Raw genomic sequence first — 26432 nt, 5'->3', positions numbered from 1 at the left:
GCAGGGATCGGGAGCGGCCGCTCCAAGGGCTCCACATCTCGCTGGAAACTCGGAATTCCCGAGCTTTTATCCCGGATTTTAGGGAGGAATTGGAGGGATCGGGAGCGGCCGCTCCAAGGGCTCCGCATCCCGCCGGGAGCTCGGAATTCCCAGCCCTGCAAGAGCATCCCAGGGCTGGGAATGGGCTGAAAAAATTCCAGAGGAATTCCAAACTTCCCGAGCCTCCTCAGGCCCACCCCAGGGCGGCCGCTCCGCCTTTTCCCTGCTTCCCAAATCCCTCGGGAATGCGGCCCCGGCCACCCTTTGGCCCTCGTGCTCCTGGGGAATTGTCCCGGCTGGATTTTGCCCTGGGATTGTTCCCTTGGGAGGAGCTGGGACACGCCTGGGAATGGGAACAGGGAAGGATCCAGCCGGGAAAAACCTTGGGAATAAACGGGGTTCGGCGTCGGGAATTGGGAATGGGATGGGGATAAGGAAAAATGCACAAAAAGCAGCCAAAAAACAAAAAAAAACACCTCAAAAAAACCCCCCAAAAACCAAAAACGCGATGGAAAGAAAAAAAAAAAAAGGGATTTTGGGATGATTTGATGGAAAAACTTCCAGCTTTTCCCAGTGAATCCCATGCTTGGAAGGATTGGGAGAGGAGGGTCAGGAAATCAAGGCTGGGGTGGGGAAAAAAAGGGGGGGGAAAAAAAGGGGGGGAAAAAAAGGGGGGGGAAAAAAGGGGGGAAAAAAAAGGGGGGGAAAAAAAGGGGGGGAAAAAAAGGGGGGAGAAAAAAAGGGGGAGAAAAAAAAGGGGAGAAAAAAAGGGGGAGAAAAAAAGGGGGAGAAAAAAAGGGGGAGAAAAAAAGGGGGAGAAAAAAAGGGGGAGAAAAAAAGGGGGAGAAAAAAAGGGGGAGAAAATTAGGAAAAAATTAGGAAAAAATTAGGAAAAAATTAGGAAAAAATTAGGAAAAAATTAGGAAAAAAAGGACTTTTGGCAGCACGGAATACCCAGGGATGGCTGTGGTGGCCCATCAGCCTGGAATTCCCACCAGGAAGAGCAGGAATTCCCTGAATTCCAACGCTTCCATGCCCTGAGTGCCAGAATCCCCTGGAATAAAAGCGATTTTCCAAACCCCTCCATGCTCCCACAAATCCCCTCCTCAAATCCTGGGGGGCTCCAGGCTCTGGATTCCCAGGAAAAGCAGCCCAGGAGCAGGATCCAGGCGGGAATGGGGATCCAAGGGCGGCGCGGTGACCTCGGGCCCTGGAGCGGTGCCAGGGTTCTTATCGGGATTTCCCAATTTTCCCAAAATTCCTGGCTCCAGGTTCCCAGATTTTGGGTTTTCCCTGGATAAACCCCCTCCCTCCCCCTTTGGAAATGCTTTAATTAAAATCCAAAGCCTCGACTCTGTAATGAAAATAATTAACAAGGAATCACATCAAGTATCCAAAAGAAAAGGAACCAAATCCAGCTTTTTTTCCCCGAAAATCTTTGGAAAACAGAGCTCCGGGGCAGCCTCCCATTCTAAAAAAAATCTCCCTCTTCCCAAAAATTCCAAGGATTAAACCTAAGGAACAAACAAGTTTGATTTTATTTACAGACTCCATGAAGAAAATTTGTATTTCCAGAGGTTTTTTTTTTTAGGACAACAAAATCCAACTGGATTTTTCCAAAGCGTGGTTGGAATTTCGTTGGATTTTTCCCAAGCGTGGCCGGAATTTTGGGTCTTCGTCATCCCAAAGCACCGGAGGTGTTGGCAAAATCCTCGGGAAGGGAATAAATCCCCCCCCTGGACCCCTCAATCCTGGAATTCCCAACTGATCCGTGCTGGATCCGCCCATCCAGAGGCAGAACTGGAGGCACTGGTTCCCCAAACTCCCCCAAATCCCTTGGATTTGGGATTCCAAGATAAAATAAAGGAATCAAATCCATCCCCCCCCCCGGAGCAGCACGAGTTTTGTGTGTGGGCAGATCCCCAAAATCCCAAATTCCACGGAATTGGGAGTCCTTGGGATTATCCCTGGGGGATTTTTGGTGCTGCTCCAAACCCTCCCCACGTCCAAAAAAAAAACCACCTGGGGAGGTTTTTCCGTGGGGAAAGCGGTGATTCCAAAACCAGCCGGATAATATCGGGAAAGAAGAGCTGGATAATGAAGTTTGGGATAACATTTCACGGGAAAACTCTTGGGAGAAGCCCTCCTCAGTAGTAAGGTCGCCGTGGGTTGTTCTGCAGGGAAAAAAAAACCAACGGGAAAATCCTCAGGATTGGCTGGGGTTGGGCTGGAAGCGGCACAGCAGCACCATCCCGCTCCCATTCCCAGCATCCCGTTATCCCATTCCCACGATCCCATTCCTCACCAGCAGGTTGGGCTGGAAGTGGTCCCATTCCCATTATCCCATGATCCCATTGCCGTTATCCCATTGCCGTTATCCCATTCCCGGTATCCCGTACCAGTGGGTTGGGCTGGAAGCAGCACAGCAGCACCATCCCGCTCCCATTCCCAGGATCCCGTTATCCCATTCCCATGATCCCATTCCTCACCAGCAGGTTGGGCTGGAAGTGGTCCCATTCCTGTTATCCCATTCCCATTCCCATGATCCCGTTATCCCGTACCAGCAGGTTGGGCCGGAAGCGGTACGCCAGCACTGATCCCACGATCCCATTCCCGTTATCCCATGATCCCATTCCTATTCCCGTTATCCCATTCCCGTTATCCCGGTATCCTGTACCAGCGGGTACGCCAGCTCTGATCCCATTATCCCATTATCCCGGTATCCTGTACCAGCGGGTACGCCAGCTCTGATCCCATTCCTGGTATCCCATTCCCGTTATCCCATTCCCAGGATCCCACACCAGCGGGTTGGGCCAGAAGCGGTACGCCAGCTCTGAGCCCATGATCCCATTCCTGTTATCCCATGATCCCAGTCCCATTCCTGGTATCCCGGTATCCCATACCAGCGGGTTGGGCCAGAAGCGGAACGCCAGCTCTGACGCCATGATCCCATTCCCGTTATCCCATGATCCCAGTATCCCATTCCCATTATCCCATACCAGCGGGTTGGGCCGGAAGCGGAACGCCAGCTCTGACGCCATGATCCCATTCCCGTTATCCCATGATCCCAGTATCCCATTCCCATTATCCCATACCAGCGGGTTGGGCCGGAAGCGGTACGCCAGCTCTGATCCCATTCCTGGTATCCCATTATCCCATTATCCCGGTATCCCGTACCAGCGGGTTGGGCCGGAAGCGGTACATCAGCTCTGATCCCATTATCCCATTCCGATTCCCAGTATCCCATTATTATCCCGTACCAGCGGGTTGGGCCGGAAGCGGTACGCCAGCTCTGATCCCGTTATCCCATTATCCCATTCCCATTCCCATTATCCCATTATCCCGTTATCCCGTACCAGCGGGTTGGGCCGGAAGCGGTACGCCAGCACTGATCCCATTATCCCATTCCCATTCCCATTATCCCATTATCCCGTACCAGCGGGTTGGGCCGGAAGCAGTATGCCAGCTCTGATCCCATTATCCCATTCCCAGTATCCCATGATCCCAATCCCATTATCCCATACCAGCGGGTTGGGCCGGAAGCGGTACACCAGCTCTGATCCCATTATCCCATTATCCCATTCCCATTCCCATTATCCCATTCCCGTTATCCCGTACCAGCGGGTTGGGCCGGAAGCGGTACGCCAGCTCTGATCCCATTATCGCATTATCCCATTCCCATTCCCGTTATCCCATTATTATCCCATACCAGTGGGTTGGGCCGGAAGCGGTACGCCAGCTCTGATCCCATGATCCCATTCCCATTCCTGTTATCCCATTATCCCGGTATCCCGTACCAGCGGGTTGGGCCGGAAGCGGTACGCCAGCACTGATCCCATTATCCCATGATCCCATTCCCATTCCCAGTATCCCATTATTATCCCGTACCAGCGGGTTGGGCCGGAAGCGGTACGCCAGCACTGATCCCATTATCCCATGATCCCATTCCCATTCCCAGTATCCCATTATTATCCCGTACCAGCGGGTTGGGCCGGAAGCGGTACGCCAGCACTGATCCCATTATCCCATGATCCCATTCCCATTCCCAGTATCCCATTATTATCCCGTACCAGCGGGTTGGGCCGGAAGCGGTACGCCAGCATCATGCGTTTCCGGAAGGCCTCGTACTCGTCGTCCTCCTTGGTGAGCTCCGCCGGGCGCTCGATCCCGAATCCCGCCCCGTCCACGGCCGTGGTGCCCCTGCGGGAAAAGCGGGACAGGGAACGCTCAGAGCTCCCTTTGCCCCGGGAATTCCCGTGGGAATTGTCCCCCCCCCGAGGCGTTGCTGGATCTCCTTCCCCCGTCCCAGTGCCTGCGATGGGTTCCACGCCCTGGGGAACGGCCAATCCCCACTTCCTTCCCTCTGGAATGGCCCCAGATGGGATCAATCTCATCTTTCCTCACCCATTCCAGGAGCAGCAGGGATGGTTCATCCCCCCCGGCATGGGCAGATCCTGCCTTTCCTTTGGGAATTCTGATTCCCTGTCTCGTCCACTTGGATCCTCCATGATCCTTGGGGCATTCTTCCAGCCCAGGAGCTCCAGAGATTCCAGGATTCTGGAATTTCACTCCAGGACATCTCTGAACCCACAACCACATTCCCAGTGGGATAAATCCCGGGACAGAGGAGCAGAAATCCTTGGAAAAGCTCTTTTCCATTTCTACAAGGCTCTCCCCTCCCAAAAATCACCCGGGAATATTCCCAATTCCCAAATATTTTGTTTGGAAGTCCAACCAGCAGCTGATTCACCTAAAAAAAAACCTTTGGAATACTCCAAGTGGGATCAAATCCCAACATTTCTGGGCATGGAGCGATGCCAGGAGTTGCAGGGTCACAAAGCTCCGATCCCAGCTGGAATATCCTCCCCTGGGTGTGTTCCTGAACATTCCCAGGAATCTCTGATTTTAAGGATTTAATCCTGGGAGAGGGAAGGTGCAGACAGGAATTCTCCTTTTGGAGCTGCACCTCCCTATGGAAATTGGGATTGGAAATTCCGGATTCGGGGCTCGGACACAATTCCTGCACCAGCTACAGCCACAAATCCAGGAGAAAAATCCCTCCAAAAAACAAGGAATTCTCTGCCAGGCTGAGCTTTCCATGCTCAGGTGAGGAATCCTGACTTCCAGCAGGAATTCCCGGATGAAAGGGAAGGGATGATCCATAGGGAGAGCGCTCACTTGCTGACGGGGTTTTTGATTCCTTGCCCATCCGATCCCAATCCTTCTCCTTCCTTCCATCCCATTTTCATCAGCATTTGGTATCCGATGTTTTCCACGGTCAGCTTGAATTCCTTGTACTCGGAATAATCCGGCTCCCGGCCCTCCTGCAGCGGGAAAAAGCAGGAAAAGGGGCGGTTTTAATTCCATGGATTACAGGAGAGTGGGGGAAAAAGCAGCTCCAGGCTCCTCAAAATTGGGATTTTGGGAAAGAACTGCCAGGATTTCCTGGGATTCCAGCCTTGAGGAGGGAATGAAGCTCCAGAGAGGAATTCAGCTCTGGAATTCCAGGCTGTTCCCTGGATCCGGGCTCAGATCTGGTTCTTTTTTAAGTCTGGATCCCCAGGGAATGTCAGGCCCGTGCTGGAGAACAGGGATGAGGCAGCTTCCAGGAATTCCAGGATTTGGGAAGGACTGGAAGGTGCTTGGATTGGGGGCTTGGGGTTTTCGCTTCCCTGTAATCAGCCGGAGAAAAATTCCCATTTTTTTCCCAGCTTGGCACCCACTGATTCCAAGGAGGAACTGAGTGGGAGGCTCGGAATTCCAGAAAAATCCCAAATCATGGAATTCCAGACTGGAAAAAGGCCTTCAAGTCCATCCAGTCCCACGGGCAGAGACACTTCCCATGATCCCAGAATGCTCCAACCTTTCCTGGGACACTTCCAGGGATGAGGCAACCTCTGGGATCCTCTGGGAATTCCATCCCATTCCCTCCCCACCCTCCCAGGGAAGGAATTCCTTCCCAAACATTGTCCCATTTCAGTGCAAAGAATGGGAAACGGATCCCTTTTTTCCAGCAGGAATGCCTGGAGTGAGGAGAGCTGGAGGAATTCCCAGCTGTGGGATAAGCCTGGAGCTCATTCCCAGAATCCCAGAAATCCTCTGGCTCCTCACCTTCAGCGCCTTGAAGGTCTCCATGAATTTTTCCAGCTCATCCGGCGGGAGGAAATCCCCGATGAAATGTTTCCCTCTGCCCATCTGGGTCAGCTGCTCCGCCCACTCTGGAAAAACAGGGACAACACGGAGGTCACGCAGAATCCCTTGGGATTTGTGCGGCATCCCAGGGATTTCTGGGGATTTGTGGAGCATAAAACATCCCAGGGATGCCCTGGAAGATCCCACTCCAAAAAAAACCACAGAGAAAGCAACGCCCATGGAGCATCCCTTGGGATTTGTGGAGCATCCCAGGAATGCCCAGTGAGATCCCCACTGTGCAAAACCACGGAGAAAACGACATTCATGGAGAATTCCTTGGGATTCCAGGGAATTTGTGGAGCACCAGGCATCCCAGGAATGCAGGAGATCCCCACTCTGAAAAACCACGGAGAAAACGACATTCATGGAGAATTCCTTGGGATTCCAGGGGGATTTGTGGAGCCCAAAACCTCCCAGGGATGCCCTGGAAGATTCCCACCCTTAAAAACCATGGAGAGAACATTCATGGAGAATCCTTTGGGATTTGTGGAGCATCCCAGGAACGTCCAGTGAGATTCTCCAGTCTGCAAAATTAGGGACAACACTCATGGAGCATCCCAGGGATTCCAGGGGGATTCTGGAGCACAAAACCTCCCAGGAATGCCCGGTGAGATCTCTGAAAAACCACGGAGAATCCCTCGGGATTTGTGGAGCATCCCAGGAATGCAAAGGATCCCCACTCTGAAAAACCATGGAGAGAATCCCCTGGGATTCTGGAGCACAAAACCTCCCAGGAATGCCCAGCGAGATGCCCAGTCCGGAAAATCAGGGAGAACACAGCACTCATGGAGAATTCCTTGGGATTCCAGGGAATTTGTGCAGCACCAGGCATCCCAGGAATGCCCAGTGAGATCTCTGAAAAACCACGGAGAATCCCTCGGGATTTGCGCAGCACAAAACTTCCCAGGAACACTCAGGAAGATCCCACTCCGAAAAACCACGGAGAAAACAACACTCATGGAGAATCCCTTGGGATTTGTGGAGCATCCCAGGGATTCCAGGGGGATTTGTGGAGCACGAGATTCCCAGGAACACCCAGCAGGATCCCCACTCTGCAATCCACCCATGGCTCCTGATCCATGAGGGCAGGGCGGGATTGTCCCGATCCATGAGGGCAGGGCGGGATTATCCCGATCCATGAGAACAAGATGGGATTATCCCAGTCCATGAGGGCAGGGCGGGATTATCCCGATCCATGAGGGCAGGGCGGGATTGTCCCAATCCACGAGGACAGGGCGGGATTGTCCCCTCAGCTCCCGATCCATGAGGGCAGGGCGGGATTGTCCTGATCCATGAGGGCAGGGCGGGACTGTCCCGATCCGTGAGGACAGGGCGGGACTGTCCCAATCCACGGGGACAGGGCGGGATTGTCCCAACCCATAAGAACAGGGCGGGATTGTCCCAACCCATAAGAGCAGGGCGGGATTATCCCAATCCATAAGAACAGGGCGGGATTGTCCCAACCCATAAGAGCAGGGCAGGATTATCCCAACCCATAAGAACAGGGCGGGATTATCCCAACCCACGAGGACAGGGCAGGATTGTCCCAACCCATAAGAGCAGGGCAGGATTATCCCAATCCATAAGAACAGGGCGGGATTGTCCCAACCCATAAGAACAGGGCAGGATTATCCCAATCCATAAGAACAGGGCGGGATTGTCCCAACCCATAAGAGCAGGGCAGGATTATCCCAACCCATAAGAACAGGGTGGGATTATCCCAACCCACGAGGACAGGGCAGGATTATCCCAATCCATAAGAACAGGGCAGGATTATCCCAATCCATAAGAGCAGGGCAGGATTATCCCAACCCATAAGAACAGGGTGGGATTATCCCAACCCACGAGGACAGGGCGGGATTGTCCCAATCCATAAGAACAGGGTGGGATTATCCCAACCCACGAGGACAGGGCGGGATTATCCCAACCCATAAGAACAGGGCGGGATTATCCCAACCCATAAGAACAGGGCGGGATTATCCCAACCCACGAGGACAGGGCGGGACTGCCCCCACAGCTCCCACTGCAGCGGGACGGGCTGGAATTCCCGCTCTGGAAGGCTCCGGGATGCCGATCCCGGCGCACCTCGTGTCTTGTCCATCTCCATGCGGCGCAGCTGGTGCTCCCAGGTTCCCAGCTCGCTGTCCACCTCCTCGTCGCTGTCGTAGCCGTGCTGGTGCTGCTGGATCGCCCGCTCCCACATCAGCTGCATCTCCTGCATCGCCCGCTTGTGCTTCATGATCATGTCGTACATCTGCTGCATCTGGGAAGCACGGAAAAGCGGGATTCATCCCAAAAATCCCGGCGGAGAACAGCCCGCTCTGCAAAAAACGGCTCCGAACCCGCCCAAAAATCCCAAATGCTTCATGGTTGTGTTGTACATCTGCTGCATCTGGGAACGGGGAAATGCGGGATTCATCCCAAAGATCTGAGTGGAGGAACTGGGAAATACGGGATTCATCCCGGAAATTTGAGTGGGGGAACAGGGAAATGTGGGATTCATCCCAGAAATCCGAGTGGAGGAACAGGGAAATGCGGGATTCATCCCAGAAATCTGAGTGGGGGAACTGGGAAATGCGGGATTCATCCCAGAAATCCGAGTGGAGGAACAGGGAAGTGTGGGATTCATCCCAGAAATCCCAGCCCACTCTGACTGTGCCACAAAAAACGGTTCCAAACCCCCCAAAAATCCCAAATGCTTCATGGGTGTCGTGCATCTGGGAACGGGGAAAATGCGGGATTCATCCCGGAAATCCGAGTGGAGGAACTGGGAAATGCGGGATTCATCCCGGAAATCCGAGTGGACGAACAGGGAAATGAGGGATTTATCCCGGAAATCTGAGTGGACAAACAGGGAAATGTGGGATTTATCCCGGAAATCTGAGTGGAGGAACAGGGAAATGTGGGATTCATCCCGGAAATCCGAGTGGAGGAGCAGGGAAATGCGGGATTCATCCCGGAAATCCGAGTGGAGGAACTGGGAAATGAGGGATTTATCCCGGAAATCTGAGTGGACAAACAGGGAAATGAGGGATTTATCCCGGAAATCTGAGTGGAGGAACTGGGAAATGCGGGATTCATCCCGGAAATCCGAGTGGAGGAACAGGGAAATGTGGGATTCATCCCAGAAATCCGAGTGGAGGAACAGGGAAGTGAGGGATTCATCCCAGAAATCCCAGCCCACTCTGACTGTGCCACAAAAAACGGTTCCAAACCCCCCAAAAATCCCAAATGCTTCACGGGTGTCGTGCATCTGGGAACGGGGAAAATGCAGGATTCATCCCGGAAATCCGAGTGGAGGAACTGGGAAATGCGGGATTCATCCCGGAAATCCGAGTGGACGAACAGGGAAATGAGGGATTTATCCCAGAAATCTGAGTGGACGAACAGGGAAATGTGGGATTCATCCCGGAAATCTGAGTGGAGGAACAGGGAAATGTGGGATTCATCCCGGAAATCCGAGTGGAGGAGCAGGGAAATGCGGGATTCATCCCGGAAATCCGAGTGGAGGAACTGGGAAATGAGGGATTTATCCCGGAAATCTGAGTGGACAAACAGGGAAATGAGGGATTTATCCCGGAAATCTGAGTGGAGGAACTGGGAAATGCGGGATTCATCCCGGAAATCCGAGTGGAGGAACAGGGAAATGTGGGATTCATCCCAGAAATCCGAGTGGAGGAACAGGGAAATACGGGATTCATCCCGGAAATCCGAGTGGACGAACAGGGAAATGAGGGATTTATCCCAGAAATCTGAGTGGACGAACAGGGAAATGTGGGATTCATCCCGGAAATCTGAGTGGACAAACAGGGAAATGCGGGATTTATCCCGGAAATCTGAGTGGAGGAACAGGGAAATGTGGGATTCATCCCGGAAATCCGAGTGGAGGAGCAGGGAAATGCGGGATTCATCCCGGAAATCCGAGTGGAGGAACTGGGAAATGAGGGATTTATCCCGGAAATCTGAGTGGAGGAACTGGGAAATGTGGGATTCATCCCAGAAATCCGAGTGGAGGAGCAGGGAAATGCGGGATTCATCCCGGAAATCCGAGTGGAGGAACTGGGAAATGCGGGATTCATCCCGGAAATCCGAGTGGACGAACAGGGAAATGAGGGATTTATCCCGGAAATCTGAGTGGACAAACAGGGAAATGCGGGATTTATCCCGGAAATCCGAGTGGAGGAACTGGGAAATGCGGGATTCATCCCGGAAATCCGAGTGGAGGAACAGGGAAATGCGGGATTCATCCCGGAAATCCGAGTGGAGGAACTGGGAAATGCGGGATTCATCCCAGAAATCCGAGTGGAGGAACAGGGAAGTGCGGGATTCATCCCAGAAATCTGAGTGGAGGAACAGGGAAGTGTGGGATTCATCCCAGAAATCCCAGCCCACTCTGACTGTGCCACAAAAAACGGTTCCAAACCCCCCAAAAATCCCAAATGCTTCATGGGTGTCGTGCATCTGGGAACGGGGAAAATGCGGGATTCATCCCGGAAATCCGAGTGGAGGAACTGGGAAATGCGGGATTCATCCCGGAAATCCGAGTGGAGGAACTGGGAAATGCGGGATTCATCCCGGAAATCCGAGTGGACGAACAGGGAAATGAGGGATTTATCCCGGAAATCTGAGTGGACAAACAGGGAAATGCGGGATTTATCCCGGAAATCTGAGTGGAGGAACAGGGAAATGTGGGATTCATCCCGGAAATCCGAGTGGAGGAGCAGGGAAATGCGGGATTCATCCCGGAAATCCGAGTGGAGGAACTGGGAAATGTGGGATTCATCCCAGAAATCCGAGTGGAGGAACAGGGAAATGCGGGATTCATCCCAGAAATCCGAGTGGAGGAACAGGGAAGTGCGGGATTCATCCCAGAAATCCCAGCCCACTCTGACTGTGCCACAAAAAACGGTTCCAAACCTCCCAAAAATCCCAAATGCTTCATGGGTGTCGTGCATCTGGGAACGGGGAAAATGCGGGATTCATCCCGGAAATCCGAGTGGAGGAACTGGGAAATGCGGGATTCATCCCGGAAATCCGAGTGGACGAACAGGGAAATGAGGGATTTATCCCGGAAATCTGAGTGGACAAACAGGGAAATGCGGGATTTATCCTGGAAATCCGAGTGGAGGAACTGGGAAATGCGGGATTCATCCCGGAAATCTGAGTGGAGGAACAGGGAAATGCGGGATTCATCCTGGAAATCTGAGTGGGGGAACAGGGAAATGTGGGATTCATCCCAGAAATCCGAGTGGAGGAACAGGGAAATGCGGGATTCATCCCAGAAATCCGAGTGGAGGAACAGGGAAGTGCGGGATTCATCCCAGAAATCCCAGCCCACTCTGACTGTGCCACAAAAAAACGGCTCCAAACCCCCCAAAAATCCCAAATGCTTCACGGGTGTCGTGCATCTGGGAACAGGGAAAATGCGGGATTCATCCCGGAAATCCGAGTGGAGCACAGCCCGCTCCGGCTGCGCCACAAAAACCGGCTCCCAATGCCCAAAAATCCCAAATCTCAACCCTCAAAGTTGGTGGTTGATCCCATGGCCGGGAGATCTCCCACACCCCATGCAGGGGATCCCAAACCCCGGGGGATCCCAAATCCCAGGGAATCCCAAATCCCAGGGAATCCCACATCCAGGAGAGCGATCCCACATCCAGGAGAGCGATCCCACATCCTGACCCCACACCCAGGAGGGTTTTTCGGGCTGGTTCCTTGGAGACGCCCCAGGATGTTCCCAGATATCCCTGCCCAGCTCCAATGCCCTTCCCAATCCCCCAAATCCTGCAGGAACCCCCTCAGTCCTTTGGGATTTGGGATTTCAGGGCTGGAAAGGCCCTTTGGGATTTGGGATTTTAGGGCTGGAAAAGCCCTCTGGGATTTGGGATTTTAGGGCTGGAAAGGCCCTTTGGGATTCGGGATTTTAGGGCTGGAAAAGCCCTTTGGGATTCGGGATTTCAGGGCTGGAAAGGCCCTTTGGGATTCGGGATTTCAGGGCTGGAAAAGCCCTTTGGGATTTGGGATTTCAGGGCTGGAAAGGCCCTCTGGGATTTGGGATTTTAGGGCTTGAAAGGTCCTTTGGGATTTTAGGGCTGGAAAGGCCCTTTGGGATTTGGGATTTTAGGGCTGGAAAGGCCCTCTGGGATTTTAGGGCTGGAAAGGTCCTTATTCCCTCAAATCCTCTGCTGTTCCCGCTGATTCCAGCCCCAGGCTGTTCCCAGGCACAAATCCCAGCGATTTAAAGGTGGAGAAGCTCCTTTGTTATTCCCACAACGGGAATCTGGGGAGGATTTTTGGGAATCACCTCCTGCTGCTCCTTCAGCTGCTTCTTCTGGGCCTCGGAGAGCTCCGTGACCCCCACCAATCCCACGGGTTTTCCCTTCTCGTATCCCAGACCCTTCAGGTCCTGAACTGGAAAACAAAAAAAAAAAAAGCAGGAAAAGGCTTTGGAAAAATCTGGGAGAGCAAAGAAACCAAATCCCAGTTTGGAAGGACCTTCAGGATTATCCCATTCCTCCTTCCACCAGCCCAGCTTGGCTTTGGACAATTCCAGGGATGGGGTGTTGCCATTCCCAGGAAATTTAATGAATCCCAGCACTTCCCTAGGATCCATCTGGAGGAATTTAGGAAGCACAGGAGCGGGAAAACCAGCGGGAAGCAGCTCCTTCACTGCCAGCTCCGAGAATTCCTGATCCCAGATCGTGCCAGGAGACTCCCAGGGCTCACCAAATCCGCTTTAAGAATCCTTTTTCCTTAGGAATTCCCTCCTCAGGTGAAGCCCAGCCGGCCCAAAAGGTGGGAATTCATTATCCTGGAGTTCAGAGCCATCCCCGGAATTCCCAGGACTCTCCAGAGCAGCTTCATTCCCAAAGAAAAGCCCAGGAAAATGAATCCAGGGAATCCCACCCCTGGAAGCTGCAATTCCTGAGGGAGATTCCGATTTCAAAATGGGCAGGAAGCTCCTCCCTTGGAATTCTTGTGGTTGTTGGATCAGATAAAGCCTGGAATTGGATATTCCCAGGATCTGGGCAGGAATTGAAATGGTGACCCCGGGTTCAGAGGGAACAAAAGGGTGGGAAAAGACACTGGGACATCTGGGATTCCACCCCCAGGGATTCCCCAACAGCCAAGGAGATCCGAGGGAGATAAAACTCCGCGATTTCTGCTTCCAGAGCCACAAAATTCCCAGAAAAACCCAATCCATGGGACACGAAATCCAATGCCACTCACCTGAGAGGGGAGAGGGAGAATCCAGCTGCTGGACCAGCTGCGGGAGAGGCAATTCCACCTTTTCCTCCTCCGGCCCCCACCGGCTCTTCCTCTTCTTTTTGGTGGTGCCTGGAGCGGCCGGAGGGGTCGTGGCGGGATTTGGGATCGCGGTGGGATTTGGGATCGCGGTGGGATTTGGGATCGCGGTGGGATTTGGGGCTGGCTGATCCGGAGGGGAGGTGGAGGATGAGGATGGGGAAGGAGAGGCCGAGGGCACGGGAAGGGGCACGGGAAGAGCGGCGGGAACGGGAGAGGGAACGGGAAGAGCCAGAGGCGGCGGGATGGGAATGGGGAGAGGGAGACGGGAGGGAAGAGGGAGAGGGGGAGGAGCGGGAAGAGGGACAGGCGGGAAGCACAGAGGGGATGGAGAAGCCTCGGGACTGGTTTTCCGTTTGAGGCCGGATTCTCCGGGAAAAGGGGAGCCCCCGGAGGCGGCTCTGGCCCTCCGGAATTCCTCCAGCTTCTGGCGGTAGTAGCGGTGCCCTTTGCTGTGGGGCTCGTACAGAAACCTGCAAGCGAAGGCATCCAGGGCTCAGCCGGGCCGTGGAATTCCCGCCTGGAATGCCCACAGCATTCCCAGAGCATTCCCAGCTCTCCAGGGCTGGGATCCAGCAGAGTTTCCTCAGGAATTTTCCTTCCTGGAATGCCCACAGCATTCCCAGAGCATTCCCAGAGCATCCCCAGCCCCACTCAGAGCTGGGATCCAGCACGGTCTCCTCAGGGTTTTTCCTTCCTGGAATTTGCAAAGCATTCCCAGGCACTTCCCAGCTCTCCAGGGCTGGGATGCAGCAGAGTTTCCTCAGGAATTTTCCCTCCTGCAATTCCCAGAGCATTCCCAGCTCTCCGGGGCTGGGATCCAGCAGAGTTTCCTCAGGAATTTTCCTTCCTGCAATTCCTAGAACATTCCCAGCTCTCCAAGGCTGGGATCCAGCAGAGTTTCCTCAGGTATTTTCCCTCCTGGAATGCCCACAGCATTCCCAGAGCATTCCCAGCCCCGCTCAGAGCTGGGATCCAGCACAGTCTCCTCAGGAGTTTTCCCGCCTGGAATGCCCAAACCATTCCCAGCTCTCCGGGGCTGGGATCCAGCAGAGTTTCCTCAGGAATTTTCCTTCCTGCAATTCCTAGAACATTCCCAGCTCTCCGGGGCTGGGATCCAGCAGAGTTTCCTCAGGAATTTTCCTTCCTGGAATGCCCACAGCATTCCCAGAGCATTCCCAGCTCTCCAGGGCTGGGATCCAACACTGGATTTTTCCTTCCTGCAATTCCTAGAACATTCCCAGCTCTCCAGGGCTGGGATCCAACACTGGATTTTTCCTTCCTGCAATTCCCAGAGAATTCCCAGAGCATTCCCAGCTCTCCAGTCAGTCTCAGGGCTGGGATCCAGCACGGGATTTTTCCTTCCTGCAGTGCCCAAACCATTCCCAGCTCTCCAGGGCTGGGATCCAGCACAGGATTTTTCCTTCCCGCAATTCCTAGAACATTCCCAGCTCTCCAGGGCTGGGATCCAGCACGGGATTTTTCCTTCCTGCAATTCCCAGAGCATTCCCAGCTCTCCAGCACCATCCCGTGTATTCCCACAGCCAGTGCAGCTTCCTCAAGACACCTGGGAGCAGGGAATGCGTTTCCCTGGTTTTGGTGCCACATAAACACAATTCCATAAAGGAAAAACAACCCCAAAAAGCAGGAATTTGCTGTACTGGAAGCAGGGATCTCCCCATTGTTCTGCAGGGCAAAGCTTCCACCTCAGACCTCTCTGTACCCCAACTCTCCCCACTCCTACACCACAATATCCTCGTAAATCCAGAATTCCCAAATTTTCCCTGGGAATTCCCTGGAAAAGAAGCCCCCAAAAGCAGGAAGTTGCTGTATTTGAAGGCAGGGATCTCTCTGCTGTTGTGCAGAGCAATAATTTCCACCTCAGACCTCTCTGCACCCCAAACCTGAGCCCCTCAACTCTCCCCGCTCCCAAACCTCAACCTCAGAATTCCCAAATTTTCCCTGGGAATTCCCTGGAAAAGAAGCCCCAAAAAGCAGGAATTTGTTGTATTTGAAGGCAGGGATCTCTCTGTTGTTATGCAGAGCAATAATTTCCACCTCAGACCTCTCTGCACCCCAAACCTGAGCCCCTCAACTCTCCCCGCTCCTAAACCTCAATCTCAGAATTCCCAAATTTTCCTTGTGAATTCCCTGGAAAAGAAGCCCCAAAAAGCAGGAATTTGCTGTACTGGAAGCAGGGATCTCCCCGTTGCTCTGCAGGGCAAAGCTTCCACCTCAGACCTCTCTGCACCCCAAACCTGAGCCCCTCAACTCTCACTGCTCCTAAACCACAATATCCTTGTAAATCCAGAATTCCCAAATTTTCCTTGTGAATTCCCTGGAAAAAAAAGCCCCAAAAAGCAGGAATTTGGAGTACTGGAAGCAGGGATCTCTCTGTTGTTGTGCAGAGCAATAATTTCCACCTCAGACCTCTCTGCACCCCAAATCTGAGCCCCTCAACTCTCCCCACTCCTACACCACAATATCCTTGTAAATCCAGAATTCCCAAATTTTCCTTGGGAATTCCCTGGAAAAAAAAGCCCCAAAAAGCAGGAATTTGCTGTACCTGAAGGCAGGGTTCTCCCTGTTGTTGTGCAGAGCAATAATTTCCACCTGAGTTCCCTCTGCACCCCAAATCTGAGCCCCTCAACTCTCCCCACTCCTAAACCTCAATCTCAGAATTCCCAAATTTTCCCTGGGAATTCCCTGGAAAAGAAGCCCCAAAAAGCAGGAATTTGGAGTACCTGAAGGCAGGGTTCTCCCTGTTGTTCTGCAGGGCGATGGCCTCCACCTCAGGCCCCCCGGCGGCCACGAACTGGGCCAGTTTCTCGGCAGAGTTCCGCGTCTCCTGGTCGGCTGGGGGTGAAACTTTAAGCAGGGATCAGTACTGGGCCCAACTCACCCCAGACCAGCCTAACCCAGCCTAAGGACCCCAAGAGCACAGTTAGGCCACAAGTCGGGTTTAACATGGGAGAATTGGTGCAAAGAAACAGCTGAACGGCATAAAAACGTGAGTTAGGCCCGAGTTTAGGGAGCAGGGATGGGGCCTAACCCGGCCTAAGGACCCCAAGAGCACAATTAGGCCACAAGTCGGGTTTAACATGGGAGAATTGGTGCAAAGGAACAGCTGAACGGCATAAAAACGTGAGTTAGGCCTGAGTTTAGGGAGCAGGGACGGGGCACTGCACCCTGAGCTGGGATGGGATGGGAGAGGTGAGAGACAAAGCAGCTTTGGGCTCCCAAATCCCAAATTTTCCATGTGCCAGGCTCTTTTCCATCGGGTTCGAACACTCACAATTATCCCTAGTTAAAAATTCCGGACTTTTTTCCACGTGTCAGGCACTTTTCCATAGATTTAAAACACTCAGGATGATCCAAATGTCAAGATTTTGGATTTTTTCCCTGTGTTAGACCTTTTCCCACAGGATTAAAACACCTGGAATTATCTCCACTTTGAACTTCTTCCCTGTTCCAGGCACTTTTCCAGAGGTTTACAGCACTTGGAATTAGCCCTAATTAAAAACTTTGGATTCTTTTCCATGTGTCAGACAGTTTTCCATAGATTTAAAATACTCAGGATGACCCAAATTCCAGGATTTTGGATTTTTTCCCTGTCTCAGGCACTTTTCCATAGGATTGAACCACCTGGAATGATCCCTAGTTAAATATTTTGGATTTTTTCCCGTCGCCAGGCACTTTTCCATAGGATTACAACGCCCAGGATTATCCATATTTAAGGATTTTGCCCCTGAAATTCCCAGCAACAACAGGAAATCCTTTGGAAAACTCGAAATTCCCTAGAATCCCACTTATTCCTCCTCTCACTGCACCCCTGGAGGCTGTTCAAGGGGAAATTCCCTATGGAAAATTCCCAATCCCCACCTGGAAGAGGGTGGCTACTCCAATCCCAATCCAATAATTCTCATTTAGAACCAATCCAACAAAAACGAGGAGAAAAAAACCCCCCTTTTCCTAAAGGAATTTTCAGTGCTGGAGAATGATTTTGGAATATTCTGGACAACTACAAGGAAAATCCCATTCAAAATCCCAGGAATATTTTGCTGGGGATTTGGGAATCAACATTTTTGACACGAGGATTTGACTCCATCTCCTTCCAGTTGGGAATTTTCTTTCCAGGCAGCCAAATTTCCACCCCAAATCCTTTCAAACCGATCCCAAATGAATCCAAATTTCACTTGTGCTGTTCCCATTCCCCAGATCCCAGTGGGAATTACCTTTCTGGGAAGAGGCTGCCTGGGAATTTTGATTCTCTTTCCTTATCTCTGCCACTTTCTTCCTGTAGTAAAGGAATTCCCTGCTGTTCTTATCATGCAAAAACCTGGAAAACAGAGAAAAAAAAAGAGGAATAATTATCCAAATATTGATATTCTGGGATAAGAACAGCTCCAACTCCCACATGGAAAAATGGAGGAATTACTCAGAATGCACCTAAAATGTGGAATGAGAATTCGGAGCTTTAATCCAAGGATTTGCATTTGAATTTGTGTTGCTTGAGAGAAAATTAAGGACAAATCCTCTGCCCGTCAGTGCTGGGATTAAATCCCGCATTCCCATCTGGAAGTGGCACATGAGCTCTGCTCCCAATTCCAGCAGGGAATCCTGCAGTGGGGTGGGTTGGGAGGGAGCTGAAGGATGATCCAGTCCCATCCTGCCATGGGCAGGATCATGGAAAGATCCCAGGGTGCTCCAGGGATGGAGCAGCCACAGCTTCTCTGGGAATTCCATCCCATTCCCTCCCCACTCTCACAGGCAGGAATTCCTTCCAATATCCCACCCAGATTCCCCCTTTCCAGCAGGAAGTCCCGTCCCTCCATCCTTTATCCCAAATCCCTCTGCAGCTCTCCTGGAGCCCCTTTAGGCTCTGGAAGTGGCTCCCTGGAGCTTCTCTTCTCCAACCTCTCCTTGGACACTTCCAAGGATGGAAAATCCACAACTCCTCTGGATAAATTTTCCACCCCTCACAGGGAAGAACAAATCCAAACTTCCTCCCCCCGCCTCACAGGGAAGGACAATGAATCCAAACCTTTCCCTCAAATCCAAACCTGTCCTCCCTCAAATCCAAACTTTTCCCCCCTCAAATCCAAACTTTTCCACCCCTCACAGGGAAGAACAAACAGTGAATCCAAACTTTTCCACCCCTCACAGGGAAGGACAATGAATCCAAACCTGTCCTCCCTCAAATCCAAGCTTCTCCCCCCACTCAAATCCAAACTTCTCCCCCCCTCAAATCCAAGCTTCTCCCCCCCCCCTCACAGGGAACCAACACCAATCCCCATTCCTGCCGTTCCCCGCTAAAAGAGGCGGCGTTTCCTTTGGGAAAAGCCATCCCAGACTTACGAAAAAGCGGGATTATCCTTGTAGTCCTCCATAGCCACCTTCTCTAGCTCGGGGCCGCCTTCAGCCACGAACCTGGCCAGCTTTTCCACCACCTGCCGCGTCTCCGAGTCCTCTGGGGGTAAAACTTTAAGGAGGCTGTCAGTACTTGGGGTTCAACTCACCCCCAAACAGGAAACAGGGAATTACTGCCGAAAACCACGGAGCAGACACATGGGAATGGGAAGAGAAAGGATGAAATGGGGCAGCCAGTTGTAGACAGGTGTCAACATCACAATTCCCGATTTTTTAAGGGGTTCTGAGCTCCCTTGGGATGAGGATTTTCTGGCTGTTCCTACAGGGAATGCCCAGAGTTTGTAGGATGGGGTGGGAGGGAGCTTAAAGCTCATCCCATTCCCACACTTTCCACTATCCCAACCCGGCCTTGGACACTTCCAGGGATCCAGGGGCAGCCACAGCTTCTCTGGGAATTCCATCCCATTCCTTCCCCACCCTCCCAGCCAGGAATTCCTTCCCAATATCCCACTCAAATCTCCCCTCTCCCAGTCTGAACCCATTCCCTGTGTCCTGGAATTCCAGCCCAAATCCCAAATCCCTCTCCAGCTCTCCTGGAGCCCCTTTAGGCTCTGGAAGCAGCTCCAAGGTTTTCCTGGAGCTTCCCTTCTCCAGCCTGGCCTTGGACACTTCCAGGGATGGGGAATCCACGACCCCAGCCCAGTTTGGAAGTTCAACTGCACCCAGTTCAACCCAGCTTTAATTGTGGCAGAATTGGCTCCCGATGGATTTATTCCCTACAAAACCCAGCAGGGAAAGAGCAGGAATGTGGTTTTAATCACCACCAGGGATTCCAGATTCCAGCTCCTGAGCCATTCCCAGCTCATTCCCAGCACATTCCGGATGGTGTGCTCCAAGAAAACCTGGATTTTGGCTTCTGTGCCGAGGAAGGAGTGCAGGATTCCCACAGGGATCACGGAGTGGGAAGGAAACCCAGGGATTTTGGGAATTGTGGGAAGCAAAGGGCAGAGCCACCCACGCTGATCCAATGGGATCGGCCCCAAAATCCTTAAATTAAGGATAACCCACCTCAGCTCTCTCTGCGTTTTTCCGAGTGCATTTCACGCTCAAATTCAGAATTCCCAGGATTATGCTGGTACAAATCCCAGCAGAAACGGTTTCATGGGATTTTGGGAAGGGCTAATGGACTAAAGGATGCCACAAAGCCAAGTGTGACTCGCTGAGCTCGTTTTATCCTCCATTAAAACACTCCCGTGAAATTCCCATTCTGAGGCAAATCTGCCTTGGGCCTTCCTGGCCTGGGTTATCCCAATAAAACCTGGGATAATTCCTGCCATATCCTTGTTTTTCCAGGCAGTCAGGACCCACAGGTGAGATTTTTTTAAACTGAAATTCGGATTTTTCCTGGTCCCAATTCTGTGCTGGACGTGTCATTTATTTTATTGATTAACACACACCATTTTCCCTGCGCATTCCCAAACGAATTCCTTGTTTTCCACCACTTAAACCCCCTAAAATCCCATTTGAAGAACAAGCATCAGGATTTCCTGGAGAGCCCAGCACTTGGCACGACATTCCAAAGGTGCAAAGAGGAATTTTTAGGATTTGCCACCCACCAAATCCATTAGGAACACAACATTTTCCTTTTTATCCGTTATTTTCCCAAGTTTTTGGCTGGCTAAGCACTTGGATAATTTGGAGAAGATAAATCCTTCCAGGCTGAGAGCAGTAATATTTAAATATTGAACTTAAGGAAGGTCAGGAATATCCAAAATACCAGGAATCTCAGATCTGAAATACTGGGAATTTCATCCCTCAGATTTTGGTTGGATTTGGAAGAGCCCGCCAGCATTAACTGCTGGAATTTCCACTCCATAAAGGAGAAATCTGCCCCAAAACTGTGCTGGGAATATAAATTTATGGAAAACAGGGATAAACTACCCAACTTTCCAATGGGGCTGAGGGAATCCTGTCCCACACTGAATCCCTATCCCAGGATAAAACCCACCCTATTCCCCACTGCAACTGAGGGAATCCTGTCCCAAACTGAATCCGTATCCCAGGAGGGAATCCTGGCCCTCTCTGATCCCTATCCTGGGACAAAACCCACCCCATTCCCCACTGGGACTGAGGGAATCCTGTCCCAAATCGATCCGTATCCCAGGATAAAACCCACCCCATTTCCTACTGGAACTGAGGGAATCCTATCCCAAACTGATCCCTATCCCGGGATAAAACCCACCCCATTCCCCACTGGGACTGAGGGAATCCTGTCCCCACTGAATCCCTATCCCAGGATAAAACCCACCCCATTTCCTACTGGAACTGAGGGAATCTGGTCCCAAACTGATCCCTATCCCAGGAGGGAATCCTGGCCCTCTCTGATCCCTATCCCGGGATAAAACCCACCCCATTTCCTACTGGAACTGAGGGAATCCTATCCCAAACTGATCCCTATCCCAGGATAAAACCCACCCCATTCCCCACTGCAACTGAGGGAATCCTGTCCCAAATCGATCCGTATCCCAGGATAAAACCCACCCCATTTCCTACTGGAACTGAGGGAATCTGGTCCCAAACTGATCCCTATCCCAGGAGGGAATCCTGGCCCTCTCTGATCCCTATCCCGGGATAAAACCCACCCCATTTCCTACTGGAACTGAGGGAATCCTGTCCCCACTGAATCCCTATCCCAGGATAAAACCCACCCCATTTCCTACTGGAACTGAGGGAATCCTATCCCAAACTGATCCCTATCCCGGGATAAAACCCACCCCATTTCCTACTGCAACTGAGGGAATCTGGTCCCAAACTGATCCCTATCCCAGGAGGGAATCCTGGCCCTCTCTGATCCCTATCCCGGGATAAAACCCACCCCATTCCCCACTGGGACTGAGGGAATCCTGTCCCCACTGAACCCCTATCCCTGGATGAGCATTCCCAGCTCCAGCCCCAGAGCTGCCACTGACCTTTGATTTCCAACCACTGCTCGTAATCCTCCTCCTCATCCTCATCTGGGCCCTGGAAGACGCTGAGGCGGCTCAGGACGGGGCTGGGTTTGGGATGGGAGAGGCTCCGGGCCTGGAGCATCCGGCTCAGGGCCTGCCCCGGCCGCTTCCCCAGCAGCGCCGGCTTCTTCCCGGAGCTTGGAGCTGGGGCATTCCCAGAGTTGTTGGGGGGATTCGGGGCAGTTTCTGAGGAGAGAAGGAAGGGAAATTATTCCTGGGAATCCCAGGTTTGGTGTGGGAAAGGCTCTGGGCCTGTCCTGGCTGCATTTTCCTGGAGTTTGGAGCTGCGACATTTCCAGAGTTGTTGGAGGGATTTGGGGCAGTTTCTGAGGAGAGAAGGAAGGAAAATCATTCCTGGGAATTCTGGGTTTGGGCTGGGGCATCCCTGGAATTGTTGGAGGGATTTGGGGCAGTTTCTGAGGGGTGAATGAAGGGGAAATTATTCCTGGGAATTCTGGGTTTGGGCTGGGGCATTCCCAGAGTTGTTGGGGGGATTCGGGGCAGTTTCTGAGGAGAGAAGGAAGGGAAATTATTCCTGGGAATCCCAGGTTTGGTGTGGGAAAGGCTCTGGGCCTGCCCCAGCCGCTTTTTCCTGGAGTTTGGAGCTGCGACATTTACAGAGTTGTTGGAGGGATTTGGGGCAGTTTCTGAGGGGAGAATGAAGGGGAAATCATTCCTGGGAATTCTGGGTTTGGGCTAGGGCGTCTCTGGAATTGTTGGAGGGATTTGGGGCAGTTTCTGAGGGGAGAATGAAGGGGAAATTGTTCCTGGGAATTCTGGGTTTGGGCTGGGGCATTCCCAGAGTTGTTGGAGGGATTTGGGGCAGTTTCTGAGGGGTGAATGAAGGGGAAGAGAGTTCCTAGGAATCCCAGGTTTGGTGTGGGAAAGGCTCTGGGCCTGCCCCAGCCGCTTTTTCCTGGAGTTTGGAGCTGCGACATTTCCAGAGTTGTTGGAGGGATTTGGGGCAGTTTCTGAGGAGAGAAAGAAGGAAAATCATTCCTGGGAATTCTGGGTTTGGGCTGGGGCATCCCTGGAATTGTTGGAGGGATTTGGGGCAGTTTCTGAGGGGAGAATGAAGGGGAAATTATTCCTGGGAATTCTGGGTTTGGGCTGGGGCATTCCCAGAGTTGTTGGGGGGATTCGGGGCAGTTTCTGAGGAGAGAAGGAAGGGAAATTATTCCTGGGAATCCCAGGTTTGGTGTGGGAAAGGCTCTGGGCCTGCCCCAGCCGCTTTTTCCTGGAGTTTGGAGCTGCGACATTTACAGAGTTGTTGGAGGGATTTGGGGCAGTTTCTGAGGGGAGAATGAAGGGGAAATCATTCCTGGGAATTCTGGGCTTGGGCTAGGGCGTCTCTGGAATTGTTGGAGGGATTTGGAGCAGTTTCTGAGGGGAGAATGAAGGGGAAATTGTTCCTGGGAATTCTGGGTTTGGGCTGGGGCATTCCCAGAGTTGTTGGAGGGATTTGGGGCAGTTTCTGAGGGGTGAATGAAGGGGAAGAGAGTTCCTAGGAATCCCAGGTTTGGTGTGGGAAAGGCTCTGGGCCTGCCCCAGCCGCTTTTTCCTGGAGTTTGGAGCTGCGACATTTCCAGAGTTGTTGGAGAGATTTGGGGCAGTTTCTGAGGGGAGAATGAAGGGGAAATTATTCCTGGGATCCCTTTAATTTAAGATTTTTAAGGATTTAACCCCAATCTTAAGGGGGAAAACCTCCCAATTTTAAGGGGAAAAAACATTTTTGAGGTATAAATTCCTCCTAAACTCCTCTGGAAGAGCTCATGGAATATTTTCAGGGAGCAGCAGGGATGTGGAGCCTTCCTGGGGCCAGGAAGGACCTACCAGCACTGGATTTTTCCCTCTGGAGCTTCAGGAATTGCTGCAGGAAGCTCCCGTCGTTCACGAACTTGTTGGACACAGAGGCCTCGCTTTCAGAGCCGTCGTCGCTGAGCGGGGACAGGAAAACAGGAGCTGGAATTTGGGAGCTTCCCAGCCCTTCCCACGTGGGATTTGGGGCAGTAAAAACCCCAGGAATTGGTCATTTTTCTCACCTACCACTGAATTCCCAAAAGAACCCCAAATCTCGCTCCTGCTCAGGGATTTATCCATACTCCCCACCTGGTTCCTGCTCCATTAAAATTGGGATTTTCCTCCCTCAGCTCCACCAAATCCAGGATTTTCCCTCCCTAATCCACCAAAACTCAGATTTTCCTCCCTCAACTCCCCTTCCCAACCACTCCCATTTGCCGGCAGCCAATCCCCCGGGATTCTGTGGAATTCCAGCCGTACTCTCCGAGCAGCGGGAGCTGCGGGATGCTGAGGGAATTCTGCCGCGCCTGCTGCTCCAGCCGGGCCTCGATTTCCCGTTTTTTCTGGGCGATCAGCTCCTCCTGCTGCAGGATATTCACACTTGTCTTGGCCGACTTGGATTGGGACACCCCGAACCACCGGCTCGCCTTCCCTGAGGGAAAAGGGTGGGAATTAACACGGGAATTATCCGGAACCGAGGGTCGCATTTCCTGAGGGGAAAAAGGCAGGGAATGAACAGGGACTATCCCAAATCAGGGGTTGCACTTCCTGAGGTAAAAAGGCGGGATTTAACAGGGATCATCCCGAATCAAGGGTCACATTCCCTGAGGTAAAAAGGCGGGATTTAACAGGGATCATCCCGAATCAAGGGTCGCATTCCCGGGATTTAACAGGACCATCCCAGACCAGGGCTCGCCTTCCCTGTGGGGAAAGGCAAGGAATGAACAGGGATCATCCAGAATCAAGGGTCACATTCCCTGAGGGGAAAAAGGCGGGATTTAACAGGGACCATCCCAAATCAAGGGTCGAATTCCCTGAGGGGAAAAAGGTGGGATTTAACAGGGACCATCCCAGACCAGGGCTTGCATTCCCTGAGGTAAAAAGGCGGGATTTAATAGGGACCATCCCAAATCAAGGGTCGAATTCCCTGAGGTAAAAAGGCAGGATTTAACAGGGACCATCCCAAATCAAGGGTCGAATTCCCTGAGGTAAAAAGGCAGGATTTAACAGGGATCATCCCAGACCAGGGTTCACCTTCCCTGTGGGAAAAGGGGGGGAAAGAATAGGGATCATCCCAAATCAAGGGTCGAATTCCCTGAGGTAAAAAGGCGGGATTTAACAGGGATCATCCCAAATCAAGGGTCGAACTCCCTGAGGTAAGAAGGCGGGATTTAACAGGGATCATCCCAAATCAAGGGTCGCATTCCCTGAGGTAAGAAGGCGGGATTTAACAGGGGCCATCCCGAACCAAGGGTCGCATTCCCTGTGGGAAAAGGGCAGGGTTCACATGGGATCATCCCGAACCATGATTCACATTCCCTGGGGAAAAAGTGAGGGGGATGAATGTGGGATCACCCCGAATCAAGGGTCACATTCCCTGAGGGGAAAAAGGCAGGATTAATGCAGGGACCGTCCCGAATTCAGCTTCCGTGTGGGAAAATAAAGGAATTAATGGGGAGATCATCCCAAACCAAGGCTGGTTTTCCCTGTGGGAAAAGGGGGCAATTAATGTGCGATCATCCTGGACCAAGGGTCACATTCCCTGTGGGAAAAGAGGAAGAATTAATGCGGGGACCGTTCCGAATTTCACGTTCCTGTGGGAAAAGAGGAAAAATTAATGGAGACAACCATCCTAAATCAAGGCTTGCATTCGCTGTGGAAAAAGGGGAGGAATTAGCATGGGGACCATCCCAAACTTAGCTTTCCTATGGGAAAAAGGGGAAAAAATCAACAGCGGGGTCTCCACGAACCACCAGCTCAGCTTTCCTGCGAGAAAAGAGTGAGGGAATAAACAGTTGGATTTCCTGTGGGAAAAGAGGAAGAAAAATCAACAGTGGAGCCTTCCCGAACCACCGGCTCTGCTTCCCTGTGGGAAAAGTAACAGAGGAGCCATCCCGAACCACCAGCCCGGCTTCCCTGCGGGAAAACGAGCCGGGAATGAAAGCGGGGATCCGTCCCGAACCCCCGGCTCGGCTCCGCGGTGGGAAAAAACGAGGGAATTTAACGGGGGGGGGGCCTCTCGGAGCCCCAGACTCCGCGGGCACACCCCCACCCCCGAGCACACCCCCCCACCCCCGGCTCCCGGAGCCCCGGGAGCGGTGGGACCGAGTCGAAGGATGGCAGAGAGGCGGGAGGAATAGAGCAGAGCCCCAGGAGGGCCGGGGCAGAGCCGGGAGCGGCGGGAGGCGGCCGGGCCGGGCCGTACCTGGCGCATCCCTGTGGTTGTCCATTTTGGAGCTCCGGTCCCAGCATGCCCCGCACCGGGCGCGCCGCGCCGGGGCCGCGCCGCCGCAAAGGGCCTCTGGGAGATGTAGTCCCTCGAGGGGGCCTAGCCTCCCGTCGCACCGAGCCCCGCTCGCGGCGCCACCGAACCGCCCCGCGCAGGCGGCTCCGCCGCTGCGGTCGTTCCCCGGTTCGCACCGCATCCAATCGGTGCGAAAGGCCGGACTACAACTCCCATCTCCCCTCCGCGCAAGAGGCGGTCGGACTCCAACTCCC

The 26432-nt window shown here is 52.7% G+C and overlaps 1 protein-coding gene across 3 annotated transcripts; it reads right to left on the bottom strand.

Moving 5' to 3' along the window:
- Positions 1 to 1558: 1558 nt before the first annotated feature.
- On the bottom strand, positions 1559 to 26359 carry SUGP1 (SURP and G-patch domain containing 1). Of its 3 annotated transcripts, none has more exons than XM_048288102.1 (14): positions 26140 to 26359; positions 24195 to 24366; positions 23748 to 23851; positions 21876 to 22100; positions 18895 to 19018; positions 17772 to 17875; positions 16281 to 16404; positions 13462 to 14009; positions 12536 to 12642; positions 8317 to 8494; positions 6151 to 6257; positions 5218 to 5363; positions 4110 to 4239; positions 1559 to 2213 (listed from the first exon to the last, which is right to left on the bottom strand). In XM_048288102.1, the coding sequence occupies exons 1-14, from the start codon at positions 26357 to 26359 to the stop codon at positions 2187 to 2189; spliced, it is 2316 nt and encodes a 771-aa protein (XP_048144059.1). In that variant the 3' UTR covers positions 1559 to 2186. The 3 variants fall into 3 exon arrangements, with proteins under 3 accessions (XP_048144059.1, XP_048144060.1, XP_048144061.1); XM_048288103.1 differs by having other exon boundaries at positions 16281 to 16392; XM_048288104.1 differs by having other exon boundaries at positions 18895 to 19006.
- Between the last annotated feature and the right edge of the window lie 73 nt (positions 26360 to 26432).

Source organism: Corvus hawaiiensis, chromosome 28 (genome assembly GCF_020740725.1).
Source record: "Corvus hawaiiensis isolate bCorHaw1 chromosome 28, bCorHaw1.pri.cur, whole genome shotgun sequence".
NCBI lineage: Eukaryota > Metazoa > Chordata > Aves > Passeriformes > Corvidae > Corvus > Corvus hawaiiensis.
The sequence above is the reverse complement of the archived record's forward strand: the minus strand, read 5'-3'. Positions and strand labels throughout refer to the sequence as shown.